The sequence below is a fragment of the Eubalaena glacialis genome, chromosome 19 (assembly GCF_028564815.1).
Source record: "Eubalaena glacialis isolate mEubGla1 chromosome 19, mEubGla1.1.hap2.+ XY, whole genome shotgun sequence".
In the NCBI taxonomy this organism is placed as follows: Eukaryota; Metazoa; Chordata; class Mammalia; order Artiodactyla; family Balaenidae; genus Eubalaena; species Eubalaena glacialis.
In genome coordinates, this window is record NC_083734.1 from 13,256,216 (window position 1) to 13,270,347 (window position 14,132).

General features: G+C 52.5%; 1 protein-coding gene across 5 annotated transcripts in view; it reads right to left on the minus strand.

The window, feature by feature from the left end:
* Positions 1 to 1,544: 1,544 nt before the first annotated feature.
* Positions 1,545 to 14,132, minus strand: part of RAP1GAP2 (RAP1 GTPase activating protein 2) — a 142,060-nt gene continuing 129,472 nt past the window's right edge. For all 5 annotated transcript variants that reach the window (XM_061176461.1, XM_061176460.1, XM_061176458.1 and 2 more), the window contains 6 exons: positions 12,006 to 12,119; positions 11,633 to 11,750; positions 10,999 to 11,125; positions 7,241 to 7,317; positions 6,809 to 6,847; positions 1,545 to 5,922 (listed from right to left, as the gene is read on the minus strand). In XM_061176461.1, coding sequence (XP_061032444.1) covers positions 6,839 to 6,847; positions 7,241 to 7,317; positions 10,999 to 11,125; positions 11,633 to 11,750; positions 12,006 to 12,119 — 445 coding nt within the window. In that variant the 3' untranslated portion in view covers positions 1,545 to 5,922; positions 6,809 to 6,838. The remainder of the gene's footprint in view (positions 5,923 to 6,808; positions 6,848 to 7,240; positions 7,318 to 10,998; positions 11,126 to 11,632; positions 11,751 to 12,005; positions 12,120 to 14,132) is intronic.

Below are 14,132 nucleotides of genomic sequence, written 5' to 3' on the forward strand. Positions count from 1 at the left end.
GTTCCCAAAGTGAAAGACTGCATCAGAATTCTTCATGTGCTCATTAAAATTGCAGATTCCTGGGACCCACCCAGCCCAATCGAATTCTAACCTCTGGAATGGTGCCTGAAATGTGCATTTTAACAATCTCTCCAGATGATTTTTACGCACCCTAAAGCAAAAATGCTTAAGAAGCCATCCCCAGATGAGAGCAATTTTCTGTTCTGAGAGTAGAGGGAGCTGGTCTGAAGTGGGGATGACCTTCTACAAGGTTTTTCCACACCCTGATACTCCCAACAGGTATTATCTCTGCCTGAAGAAATGGAGACTGGGGGTACCCTGTGGAGGATCACTGCCCTTAGGTGTCATAACTACGTCTCAGAGTTTCTCTCTGGAACTTCACTCTGGTTCCCATAAACAGCGTCTGCCATGGCAGCACAGGGGTACCATTAAATGTTTGAGGGCAGATGTTTGAATCAGCCATAGCAGTGACCCACCAAGTCCACACTGCAAATTCAGAGAATCATTGGGTCGCTGGAGCCAGCCATGGAGCCCCTCCAGGCTTGTAGAGAGGTACCATTTCATTAGAACCAGCAATAAAACCAACACCCTACTTCATTCCCCAGGCGATATAAGGGGTGGGGGGGGGGACTGGCTCCATGAAAGAAGGAGAGCATTTGGCTTGTCCCTCTCTATTCCTACAAGATTGAGTGTCCACAAATAAGTGTCCTCTGAGAGAGCCATCTCTGTATTCCATGGTTGGCACCAAAGCCAGACTTCCCACAGGCTTGCTCCCACCCAATGCCTGGGTGTGGCAGGGATAGTGATTTTAGACTCATTCTTGTGATACGCAGGACTCCTCTGGGGAGTGACTTTGGCTGGGGGACTCCGCAATCATCTTGCTTAGAATTTTCTCAGAAATGAACTGACATCAAAAGATGCCTCCACCCCACCTTGCTTCCTCCCATCTCTCCTTCACTCGGGGTCAGACCTGCATCGCAGTCTGACAGCTCTTCAGCTTTCTTCAGCTCCCTCCCCATTTTTTTCCACAGGCCTTTTGCCTAATAAATGTCTTATTCCTGTCTTCTGCCTCCCTCTTCCCCCATCGAACACTGGTGTGGACGTGTAGACGAGAAAGAGGGGCTGGGGCAGGGGAGCAGTTAGCTACCTGTCAAAGAAAAATTGCCCCAGAGTTCAAAAGGCAAGGAAGACTTTATTTGAGGTTACTGTGATAGAGGAGAGAGATTGAACTCAACTCCAAATACAACAGGGACAAATGGGGTTTTCTAGCCCATGGCAGGGTGAGGAATTGGATGGAAAATTATTAACAGGAACTTGGTTAGCTATCAAGGGTGAGGGAAGAGCAACTTGACTGGATATCGAGGATGAAGACTGCGGGGGGTGGGTGGTCAGAGTGGGGAGGATTCTTGATAAACACATCTACAGGCCAGATGCAGCCCGTGGGAATATGGATTCAACCTCTGGTGACCTGAAAGGCGATGCTCAGGACTGGGATCCCAAGCAAAGAAGTCTGAACTCTGATGGACACAAAATATCGTATTTATTGTCAATTTCTGCAAAGACACATTTAAGCAACAAAATATACATTTGTCAACCTTTTAGAATTTGTTTTATACATTAACAAATACAATGTGCTACCATAGCAATAAATTAAATGTACACTATTTACATTACATACGCAGTCGGGGGTCTATGAATCACCTCCTCTCGAAGAGGAAAGACAGAAAAGTCATCATCACACGGATCATCATTTCCAAGCTACACTTTGCAGGTTCTAGCACACAGAGGAATCTCTTCACACTTAAACAGCAGCATTGCCCAGGCTGGAGTGTGGAAAGGCAATGCCCAGGACAGGGGAGAGCTGGCACACATGCTAAGGAGCGGGAAGGGGGGATTGACACTTCCAAGCAGAAATGTCACAAAATCAGAAATGAAGGCATTTAAATTCCAGTCTTCCAGCCAAACACCCTCCCCCTGGGGCTGATAAGGCACAGGACAGTGCCCCTGCCCCCAAGAGTCTCTCACCAGGCAGGGCTCTTCTGTCCTTGGCCTTAGTGGGGGTTTTCTCCCAAAGCTGAAAGGAGGGAGCTGTGGGATGGCAGTGGGTAAGGAACTGGTGGTAAAACAGCCATCAGAGGCTAGCAAAATGTCCCAGCCGGGCCCCCAGGCTGCAGGGACAGCCCTGGCAAACTGCTGACTCACTCTGCCTCTGAGAGAGGGGTACCTGGTGTCTGGGGGAGGACCTGTGGGGTCCCTGCCGGCCACGGGTAGCCATAAGAACTACTTGAACCCTGATCATTCCCCCGCAACAGACCTGTCTCTGTTGACTCAGAATTGAATGAAGGTAGTGTTTGAGTTGGCACCTTAAACAGTTAGGGTAGGAACATGAAACCGGCTCTCGTCCCTTGAGCCTAGGTTTTTACTGACCACCTTTGTTTAAGGATCAGGGAGAGTCAAAGAGTTTTCCTTTAACACTTTTCTCCTTAACTTAAAAAGGGGAAAGCGAGGTTTGGTTAACTGCATCTCTCCCCTGGTCTCCACCCCCATTAAAGACAAGGGTTGAAGAACTGATGTCACCGAGGAACAGTCCCTGGGAATCTCTTTCCCTCTTTGTTTTCTTTGCCGAAGCCGCAGCCAAAACCGCACGGCTCTCACTAAAAAATCCCAGGGAACATCCCTCCTGATGAAAAGAACAGAGACTGAGGCCCACCAGCACCCTTGGCTGCTGACACCTCCCAGCCAGTGCCGAGGCACCCGCTCACTGGCTTCTCCAAATGCAGTCATTTGTTCCACCAACCCCATAGGTGGTGCCAAAGAAAGGGCCCTGGTTGTGGGTTCTCATTCCAGCTTTGTCACCAGCTGGCTATGTGACCTCAAGCAAGTTGTTTTCCCTTCACTGGAGCTGAAGTTTCTCATCTGGAAGGTGACACGGTTGGATTAGATGCTAAGAAGGGGCCCGGAAGGCTTGGACATGGAGATGAAGCTGACAAGGCTGAACCACAGAATATTTTTCCCAAAACACCATTTCCATTCATTAGCACAGACAGAAACTCTAGCTAAGACCTTCTCTCTCTAGCTCTTTCTGCATCTGTTTTTAAGCATCAACTCAGCAGAGGCATATGGATGCCCGACAGAGCCTGAGAAGTATAGTTTCTTCCGTGAGTCAGGCAGGTCCCAGAGCCAGAGATACATCCAGGAAACACTTCTCCTATGGGACACCTCAAATACCAGCAAGAGCACCATCAGGATGAGTCTAGTCACAAGGTCTGATGAGGCCTGAGCAACCTTTGAGCCCCAAGACTGGATGGGGCAATAAAAGGAAAGACATTTTGGAGCAAAGCAGATGCAAGAGGGGGATGGAAAAGCAGCCTCCAGGAACCCAAGCTGCCTGTCCCATGGTCCAGAGGGGCAAAGGGAGACTGTCCTGTCCTTGTTCTCCCCCTCCCCCTCAGCCCTGGGACTTCACGGGGGCTGGTCTGGAAGCCAGAATGACCAGAATGAACTTTCTAGATGTGGTGAGGCAGGACCCAGAGGGAGGGACATTTCAGATCCTGCCCAGAGCATCCCCATTAGCAAACAGAGGGTAGAGGCCACTTCTCAGGTCTGTTTCTTAGGGGGCCCACCTACGCCTCTCAGTTTCTCTGGACACACCCAGCCATCCTGGCCACTGGCTCAGAGGCAGGGGGCAAAGCCCTCCCAGGAGGTGGGGCCTGCAGGGAGAGCAGCCAGAGCAGTGGGGGAAGGTGGCTATAAGGTTCTCAAGTAGGACAGAATGGAGACAACCTAAAAACCCCAGAGGACCCCCAGACCACGACAAACACAGCACAGCTCAACCACCAGGCAGCTGTAAATACCAGCTACCCAGAGAAGCGAGCCAGAACCTGGAACAGTTTTTAAAGAAATACAGTTTGACCTTTCAAGTTCCTTCAGAAACCCAGCCAACAGAACGCTGCCAGAATCTGCAGGCCTAGCAGTGGGTGCCGCTACAGGGATTTTTAATAAAAGCTAAACAGACATTTGTTGACCTTCTAACTAGAATAAATCTTACCGGACTAGTACTTTAAGTAAACACATTTCTAGCATGAGGGAAGAGGTCCACCCAGCCTGTAAATAGGATCCCACAAAGTCCACGTGAGTTGGGGATGAAGGATGAAGGTTTTGCTCTAAAAGCAAAAGCAACAGGGAAATTGTCACATCAGTCAAAAACAAGCGTAACATTTATATGTCTTGCCTTGGGAATAGGCCCAGATCCCAACGCAAATAAAGCATCTGGTTGGAAATCCTTGTCCTCTGCTCAATAAAGCAGGTGCCCAGCCTGTGTCACCCTGGCAGCCCCGAGTCACTAAGGCCCCATACACACTTGGAGCTGTAGCACCTCAAGGGTCTGCTCTTCAGACTCTGTTTAACTTGGAGGATACCTCGCCTTAAACCCCACCACGGCCAGTCAGCAGAAATGACCTGCCGCACTGCAGACTCAGATGGGTGAGAAGGGAGGAGGGGCCGCTTCTCAGAGAGCGAGCTGGCTCAGCCCAGCAAAGGTGGCTCTGGCTGAGGGTGCAGGTGACAGGCAGTGTCTGAACTGCACCCAGCTGGGACCCAGGTTGCAGGAATCCCACCGATGTGACAAATGCCTACAGGCTTCTTGTGGCTGCAGAGGGGAAGAGGAGGACTTAGGGGTAGGGGGGTGGAGGGATCAAGCCCTGCTAGGACCAAAGGGCTTGGTAGCCGGAAAGAGCCCCCCAGAGCACTGGGCCCCCCGCAGAGGCCAGGCACATAAACTGCAGAAGGACACCACCCCTTCCCACACCTAAGATCTACACCCACACGTGGCCCAACCAACCTGACCAGTTGTCCCTCACATTTCAGATCCTGCCCGGAGCACCCCCATTAGCAAACAGAGGGTAGAGGCCACTTCTCAGGTCTGTTTCTTAGGGGGCCCACCTACCCCTCTCTCGGGCTCCCGCCTAAGTGGGTGGGCTGAAGTAACTCTCTACGCCTCCCACGAACCTCCACCACCAGCAGGGACCTGGATCCCGGCCTAGCCCTGGGCCCTGAGGTTTTCCTTGGCCAAGTGCCCGGGACTTGCTGCTGGCTCTCCCTGAATGCCTTCCCGCTCCCGTTGCCCACCCCTTCAAGGGAAAAGCATCTGCTCAGAGGGGAGAGACTGATGGCTTCTCCCACAGCCACCACATCAGGAGCCTGTGGGAAATGAGGACGTCCAGGAAGAACCCGGCGCCCGCTCCCGCACACCCCCAGCTGGGTCTCAGCTTCAACCGGCCTCGTGGCTCAAGATACACAGGAAGCAGGGACAGAGGCAACCTGGGCCTGATGTCAGCAGATGGATAAGAAACTCCCAGCACAGAAGCAAATAGAAGTTTGGGATCTCCAGACATGTGGGAGCGGCAGAACCGACTTCTATCAGGACACCTTCGAGGATGGCTACAAATCTGGGTTCCTGGAAAAATGGTCCCTCCACCACCACTAAATGCATTTGCTGTGGCTACAGCCTCCTTCCTGCCGTGTCCAGGACACGGCGCTGCCCCTGCCTGGGTGCAGCATCCTGCTGTCGGTCTCTGCTGCCCACCTCACCACTCTCTCTACTTCTCTGGACTCTGACCGGTATCCAGATCCCCCCTTGCCCAACTCGCTCCCCTGCAGACAGAACAAGATGACAAATGACCCAGACACACATCACATCAGGCGGTCAGGAGCAGGGGGAGCCTGGAGGAATGAGGCCTTGTCCGAGAGGGGGAGGTGCTGGCAGGGATGGGCAAGGCTGTGGCCAGGTCAGGACAATGGGACAGATAGCTGGTCTGGTGGGCAGGTGGCCAGTGGAGAAGCAGGCCTGTGACGGTCAGAGTAGTGGACGGCACCCCCAAACTGCTGGAATAGGAGCCTTCTCCAAGACAGAATCGGGCTTCCCTGGAAAAAACAAGAAGGGAGATGATGACCAAATAGTAGGTAAAGGAAGAGAAGGAGACATATGTGCCCATGGCTACATATGCTCAGGACGGGAGGCTGCCAAATACAAGGGTGCAGACTTTCTACAGCTCGAGAAGTTGGGCATAAACATTACTTTGGTGAACCAGCCATCTGAAGTACATGATGGGAGTTGGAGTGACTGTCAACATTCCCATTTACATAGATCAGGGTTACATAACGTGGGCTCAGCTGTGCCCCTCCCCTTGGTTCCAAATGTGACTCACACCCCTGGGAGCCCCATGGCAGGGAGAGGGCTGGGAAGTCAGAAAGGTCTCTAGTAACTGCCCTAGCAGGAGGCCAGGCCTTGGTGGTGGAGTGCTGGACCCATGCCCTGCTCTGCTGTAAACCTCATGCACCCCTGGCTGGGGGCTGGGAGCAGGGTCCTCCCTGGGCTCATCCCGAACAATGTTTAGGGGACCAGAGCATCTCTGGACGCACAAGGAGGACACATCTCAGCCCAGAGCCCTGGCCAAAGACACAAGGAGGGAAAGGCTGCTGAAACAGGGAGGCAAGGGGGCCAAGTGAGGAAGGAGGGCTCTGGGCTACTGCCCTCTGCCTGCTGGAACAAGCTCCTGTGGGGAAGGGAGACCCACTCAGCGAGTCTGGCCCAATCCTATCAGGCAAACCTTCCCATTGGCACCCAAGACCATCTGCCTTCTTCCCCATCTAGAGCTGGGCCCCATCACAGAGGCTCCAGGGAAGAGGTGACTAGCCCACCCGTTGGTCAGGATCTCTCTGGCCATTCTCACGTTATCAGGCCACAAGTGCCCCAATCTTAGTAACACACCCTCCCTTGTGGCCACAGCAGGACTAACACCTGACCCACCTTTGACAAGCGAAGGACTCCTCTTTCACATTAGTGACCCTGTTTCAAGAAAAATCCATATGAGAGTTTTAAATAACTAGACAACATAATCCCCACCAACTACAGCTTCTGTATATTCAGTGCTCAGCTCTCTGGAGAGCCCGGGAAGGGACATGAGACGCCAGGAGCAACAGTTCCCAACTGGAACCTGCCTGTGTCCAAGGGTGTGGCTCTAACACAGGAAGCGTGGCCACGGTGGCTGGCGAGCCCCAGGCTGATGCCTGCACCGTGCGGGAACCAACGGCACCCCCAGATCTGACCAGGGCTTCTCCCCGCCTCCCACCATGTGAGGTGTGAGGCGCCCTCTTCCTCCACCCCCAGGAAGGATGGCCGGGGCTGGAACGTGGGAGGTGGGAGGCTCCCCCTGCTACCCTCACACCCCTAGATCCTCACCGCACTGGAGCTGGCATGGCTGAGCTTATCAAAGCGGAATTTCAGGTTTGACCTCGGGGAGTTTCTGCTTTTGACGTCTAGGAAAAAGAAGGAAGCCCTTGAGAGGAGGTGGGGCTGCAGAGGTCACTGGGGCTCCAGGGTGGGGGCTGGATACGGAGGCCAGGAGAAGGGGGGCCTCCTCTCCACTAGGCACTTTAGCTGACCTGCACCGATTCACGAGAGCCAACTCTCAAATTTTCAGAAATGTTGTGAGCTGGTTGTTACACATAGTTATTTTTTTTTAATTATATAAGCTTACAATTAAACAAATTATATTCCCCAAAGGTAATAAATACTCAGAAGTTATCATTTCCTAGTTATTTCACTACATTTTACTATTATTTATTCTCCTAAGGTTATTTACGTCTATTATATCTGTCCAGTAGTTCTTCCCAACTCCATGTCACAATGGGCGCTTGAGGTCAGCCAGGAGTATTCACACCAGAGAAATCAGCAAACTCTATAAATCAGAGCTTGAATAATTGTTTTCTTGTCTAGACTTAAGAAACTCATGAAGAAAACATTAATAATATAGATTAGACTTGAAAATGTGTTTGTCTATAGCCATTCCATTGTGAATGGCACAAAAAACTGAGAAAATACTCTTCCAGTATTTGAAAACTATTATCTGATTCAGCAAAGAAGTTGCTCACATCACTGACAAAATAATATCAATCATCATTCATGTCGGAACTATACTTGTCCGTCATTTGGAACCTTACGGTGTCTACGGATACAAAGGTTGGGCAAATATCAGTAAAGGTGCTTTGTGAGAATCAGTTGGCTCTGTCGATTTATAGTAAAGAATATTGTATATTTTGTCCCAGCTTACCCTTCCCCCTCCCTGTGTCCTCAAGTCCATTCTCTACGTCTGCGTCATTATTCCTGTCCTGCCCCTAGGTTCTTCATAACCATTTTTTTTTTTTTTAGATTCCATATATACGTGTTAGCATACGGTATTTGTTTTTCTCTTTCTGACTTACTTCACTCTGTATGACAGACTCTAGGTCCATCCACCTCACTACAAATAACTCAATTTTGTTTCTTTTTATGGCTGAGTAATATTCCATTGTATATATGTGCCACATCTTCTTTATCCATTCATCTGTCAATGGACATTTGTTATAAAGCAGAAACTAACACACCATTGTAAAGCAATTATACTCCAATAAAGATGTTAAAAAAAAAAAGAATATTGTATATTTTATCATTATTTATAAATTGTGTGCTTCAGATCCTTTATATCAGTAAAATTTACAGTAAACACATAACGTGTGCGTGCGTGTGTGTGTGTGTGTATGGGTATGGTGGGAGAGCCAGTTGTCAAACATTTTTACCAGCACACCACTGGCCGGGGGGGCCGCTTGGCTTTCTGATTTTCCTCTGGCTGAGAGAATCTACAGCTCAGTACACTCCACCTGAAGGCTGCTGACTTAGTCTTGATGCTTCATATTCAAGGGTTCCACTCAGCACTATGATTATCTCTCAGTGTGACCCACCAGCCCCCCTCAGGGCCCCAGGGAGCCCAGGTGTGAAATGACCAACGACCAGGGCATCGGAGATTATGGAGGATCAGATGTCAGGCCCTCCCAGCCATCTCCCTCTCCTCGGCCCTGTCTCTCCCCCTAAAACAGGTTTCCAGATCTCTGCAAACCCACCCTGGTCCTGCGGGTACAAAGCATAACTCCTGTGGGGCTGTGGGTAAGAGGCAGCTCCGCAGGGTTAAATACTCCATAGGAGGTGGGGTCGCAATAAGCACTGGGCAGGTGTTACAGACCCGTTGTAGGTCCCCTTCTGTCCTGGGTGACCTTCAGCAAGTCATACTCTAAACCTCCTTTTACTTGAAACCTTATTTATTTTGATATTTATTTAATACCAAGTCAGAGCCAGGCTTGATTATAGATTCATTCATTCATTCAGTATTTAATTAAGCCTTGTTAAAAAAAAAACAACCAGGGAATTTGTATTACTACCCCACTTTACAGATGAGGAAACTGAGGTTCAGAGAGGTGGGGCTGCCAATGGTGCACCAGGATTAGAACCCAGCTCCACAGCTGCCCAGCCACGGGGGGGGGTTGCCACACTACACAAGCGATTGTTTGCTTGTGAACCAGGCCTTCCCCTTATCCCCAACATCACATGTCGCCTTTTGCCAACATTCCTTCACCATGAGAACCCCAGAAGCACTGTGGCTTAAACCACCCTGTGGGCCCACTGGCCCTGTGTTTCTATCATTTCGATTAGAGCTCCTCAACCTCAGCCTGACATTTTGGGCCAGGTAATCCTTTGTCGTGGGGACTGCCCTGTACACTGTAGGATGCTTAGCAGCATCCCTGACCTCTGCCCACTAGATGCCAGCAGCACCTTCCTGTCCCACAATCATGCAAATCAAAAATCCTCCAGACATTGCCAAACGTGCCCTGGGGAGCAACGTCGCCCCAGTTGAGAACCACTGATTACACTACTGTTTTATTCTCGTTGTTTAACAAATACTTAGGTTAACAGTTCTAAGTCTCTTATAAGTCTCTCTTTTACTCTTCACACAACCAACCATACGAGGTAGAAGCTAGTCCCCTCCCTTCATTTTTCACTTGGGGAAACTGAGGCACAGAAAGACTCAGTAACCTGCCCATTGGCACATCACTAGTAAGTGGAAGATCCAGGATTTGGACCCAGGCTCCAGAATCCTGCCCCACACTATGCTGCCCTCCTCGAGGGCAGGACCAAGGCTCTGATTTACAGGCACTCCCAACACCCAGTGGTGCCTACAGCACATGTCTGCTTGGACGCCCCTCGGGCTCCAACCCCTCGCCCTCTCCCCAGAGCTGGCTCCTCCTTCTCTGCCCGACTGCAGGGATCACAGAACCCTGAAAGGCCCGGACTCCTTGCCTTGCTTGAGCCCCCACTAGTGAGCCTGTACATCCCTTGAATCCACGTCCTTCTCCCACTGTCCCAGACAGCCCCCCCAGATCCATGGCCCTGTCACCCCTCACCAGCCACTGTGACCCCTCACTGCTCTCCCTCCCTGTGCCCACTCCCCACCAGTCCTTTCTGTTCAGCCAGCTGCAGCCGCCAAAACGGTCTCTCTCCTTCGGATGGCGCTTCTATACTTAAAGGACCTTCAAAGACTGAAGGCCCTCCAACGGCTTCCACTGCTGGCAGGATAGTGCAAAATCCTCACCAGGGTCCCCGTGGCAGCCCCAGCCTGTTGTCCTAACCACTGTCTCCTCTCTCACGTGTCCCCTCCGTGCACTCCAGCTGCACTGAACCACGTGCGGGTCCAGAACACAGTCTCTGGATTCCCCCCCGGCCTTTCTGCTGCTGTTGTGTCCGCCTGCAACACTCCTCCCACCCCTTATCTCCGTATTATCAGGATGGTCGCTGGGACAGAGGGGCCCTGGGTCGGTGATGGGGTGAGGCGAGAGGTCAGGGAAAGAGCCTCAGCTTTCCAATCACACAAGCCCAGCTCCCCTGGCAAATCACTGAACTCTCTGAGCCTCAGTTTCCCCAAGAGTAAGGAGGGGATGAGAACACAGGCCTCCGAAGGGTGATGAACCGATGCGGTGAGCTGGCAGCGCCGGAGGCCCTAATACTTTGGGCCTGAAATAGAAACGGGCCAGTTCCGTGTGCCTGGGGCACGTGCCCCACCAACAACGGTCAGGCCACAGCCCCGCCTCCGCTGGTCACACGGTACACACCGCCCACGAGATGCCACTGACCTGTCGGACTCCGGCTCATGATGATGGGGGTGGCGGCTGCCCCCAGGCTGGGGCTCTCGCTGCTTGGGGACGGGCTGTAGACAAACACCTCCTGCTTGAAGGGAGAGGTTGTGGACGGCTGGCTGCTCTGGGGAGAGAGGCTGGGCGAGTGACGCAGCTCCACCCCGGCAGCCTGAGACAGGCAGCCGTCCACTCCCCCCGGTCCCACCCTGGGCAGCCACTGCCTCTCACTCCCCAGTTGGACCTGCTCTTTCCTTCTGCTGCCTTCACCCCTGATTCCAACCTCTCCCCCCGCCCCCCAGGAGGTAGCCCTGACCCAGCCCCACAGAGAGGGCTGAGCCTTCCCCCCTCCAGCTGGAAACCCCATGGCAGGGGCACCGTTCAGTCTGGCCTCTGACCCCTGCTGCTGCTCGTCTGTCACTCTGAGGGAGGACCCTCCCCCCCCTCCACTGAACCACTGCTCCCAGAGGGTGGCGATGGCCGACTGGGCCCTCTCCTGTTTCCACGCGCCTCCTTTTACCTGCAGAGCCTGCACGGGGCTCTGTCCACAGTAGCTATGTTGATGCACAGAGCGGTATCTGGCTGGGCCCAGGGTACCCCCCTGCTCCCGAGGGTTGGACGGGGCCACACCTACCCCACTGTCACACTCGTCCATGGCCTCGCCCTCCCCTGCCGTGCTGCTGAAGCTGCTTGTGCTGGAGGAGGAACGGGAGATGTTGGCTCGGCCATTCTCCTTCAACTTTATGAAGGGCCTGCAGGGAACAGGAAGGCAGGCCCTGGTCACACACCGAGACCCCAGCCACGGCCCTGCCGGGACCGAGGATGAGGCAGGCCCAGCAGGCCTGAGCTCGCCCACCAGCAGCCCCCCGCGTGCACCTGCCGGTGGACTTTTGCGTTCTGGAGGGTTCCCAAGGCAAGAGACGCCGACTCTCAGCTTGCCTGGAGCAAAGCACATATTCCCGGGCCCCAGGTGGCTAAAGCCAGCCCCCCCACCCCCACTCTCTTACTTCTCCTTGCTGGGGCAGATTTCCGGAGAGCTGGGATTGGATGAGGTCTCAGACTTTATCTCCTGAGAAGAGTGTCCGCCCTCTGGGGTCTTTGGGTTGCTGGATGCACTGTCGCTGAGGAAGTGAGGATGAAGAGGAGTGAGGCCGTGGGCCCAGGCCCCAACCCACCGCCAGCACTCAGCACCATGGGGACCTGTGGGGCATAGTGCCCCTGCCGGAGCATGGCCACCGGACCTCCATTCCCACCCGAGCCCCCCTCAGACGCTGCAACAGACAACAGAATTCTCTGCTCCATCAGGGGCTACTCCAGGCTCCTGGGTGAGAGTCAAGACCCATCAAGCAAGAGTCCTGGCTTGATGTCCCTGAGCCCAAGTCAACCCCCACCCAAGCTGGCCATCCCACCCAGCAGAGCTCCAGGTCAAGGGCAGGCCACAGAGGGAATGGAAGGGGTCTGGGACATCCACCCAACAGGGAAAAAACCCAGTACACATGGGTTCCTCAGGGTGCTGGCCGGGCCACCCGCTGCTTAACTCCAGGAGACACACTTCACACAGACTGTAAAATGAACGCTCTGGATCCGGGTGATGAGGTGGCCCTTGTGCTGGGACGTGGGCCACTCCCGGCCCGGGGCTCCAGGGCTTCCTCCTCCTCTAGTTTACCAAAGACCAAGCACAGATACCCACTGTTTAGCCGGGCCCGCTGCTGGGGACATGACGGGCCTGTCCTCAATGCACTTCTATTTGTATAACAGCTTTACTGAGACATAATCCACATACAATGTACCCATTTAAAGTGTGCAATTCAATGGTTTTTAGTATATCCACAGAGTTGTACAACCATCACCATGATCTAACTTTAGAACATTTTAGTCCCCCCTAAAAGAAACTCTGGACCCACTCACAATCACTGCCCATCTTCCCCTCCCCCTGGCCCCTGGCAACCACTTGTCTACTTTCTGTCTCTATGGATTTTCCTATTTGGGACATTCCATATAAATGGAATCATACAATATGGTGTGGTCTTTTTGTGACTGACTTCTTTCACTTAGCATAGTGTTTTTGAGGTTCATCTATGTTGTAGTAGGTATCAGTTCTTCACTCCTTTTTGTTGCAAAATAATATTCCGTTCTATGGCTATACCACATTTTATTTACCCATTCAATGAGTGATGAACATTTGGACTGTTTCCACTTTCGGCTATTATGAATAATGCTGCTATGAACATCTGTGTGCTAGTTTTTATGTAGACACGTGTATTCTTTCTCTTGGGTACATACCTAAGAGTGGAATTGCTGGGACATTTGGTAACTCTCTGTTTAACCCTCTGGTGAACTGCCAGACTATTTTCCCAAGCAGTTGCACCATTTTACATTCTCACCAGCTATGCACGAGGGTTCCAAATCCTCCACATCCTTCCCAGCTTGTGTTATTATTTACCTTTTTGTTTTATAGACATTCCAGAGGCGAGAGGTGCCTCAATGCACTTTTAATGAGGTCGCTAACAACCTCCTAATTGTCAACCCGAGCAGGGGTTTGGGTCACTGAGCTGGACTTCTCTGCGTGCCTGACACAGCTGCCCCTCCCTCCTGGAATGCCTCCTCTCCTGGCCTCTAAGATCCACCCCCTCACCCCTACACCTCCAGGCTCTCTCCTCTCTCATCTTCTTCCCAGTCTTCTTCACCGGCTCTTCTCTCTCCACTTGCCCTTAAACGCAGGTCTTCCCCAGGCATTCTATACACCCCCCTGTGTGGTCGTATTCCTTGGTCCCTCTTTAAACACCACCTCCACCCCCAGGGACTCCCATCGCTTCTTCTCCAGTCAAGGCCTCTCTCCTAAGCTCAAGACCTGCAGTTCTGACCACCCCCAATTCTGCCCTTCTCTCCTGGGGGGCCCACAAGGACTCACTCACATGTACAGGTTCCAAACAGAGCTTTTCATCCCCCTCCATAAACCTGGCCCTGGTCCTGCACACCCAAGCTCAGGGGATGGTGCCATCCAGGGCTGAAGACAGACAACTTGGAGGCCTGGACATCGGCCTAAAAGCCTCCCTTTCCCTCACAAGACTGTAAGCTTCTGGAAGGCAGGTTTGCATCTTCTGTAGCTCTGTCAGAGCACTGCGCCCAGCACA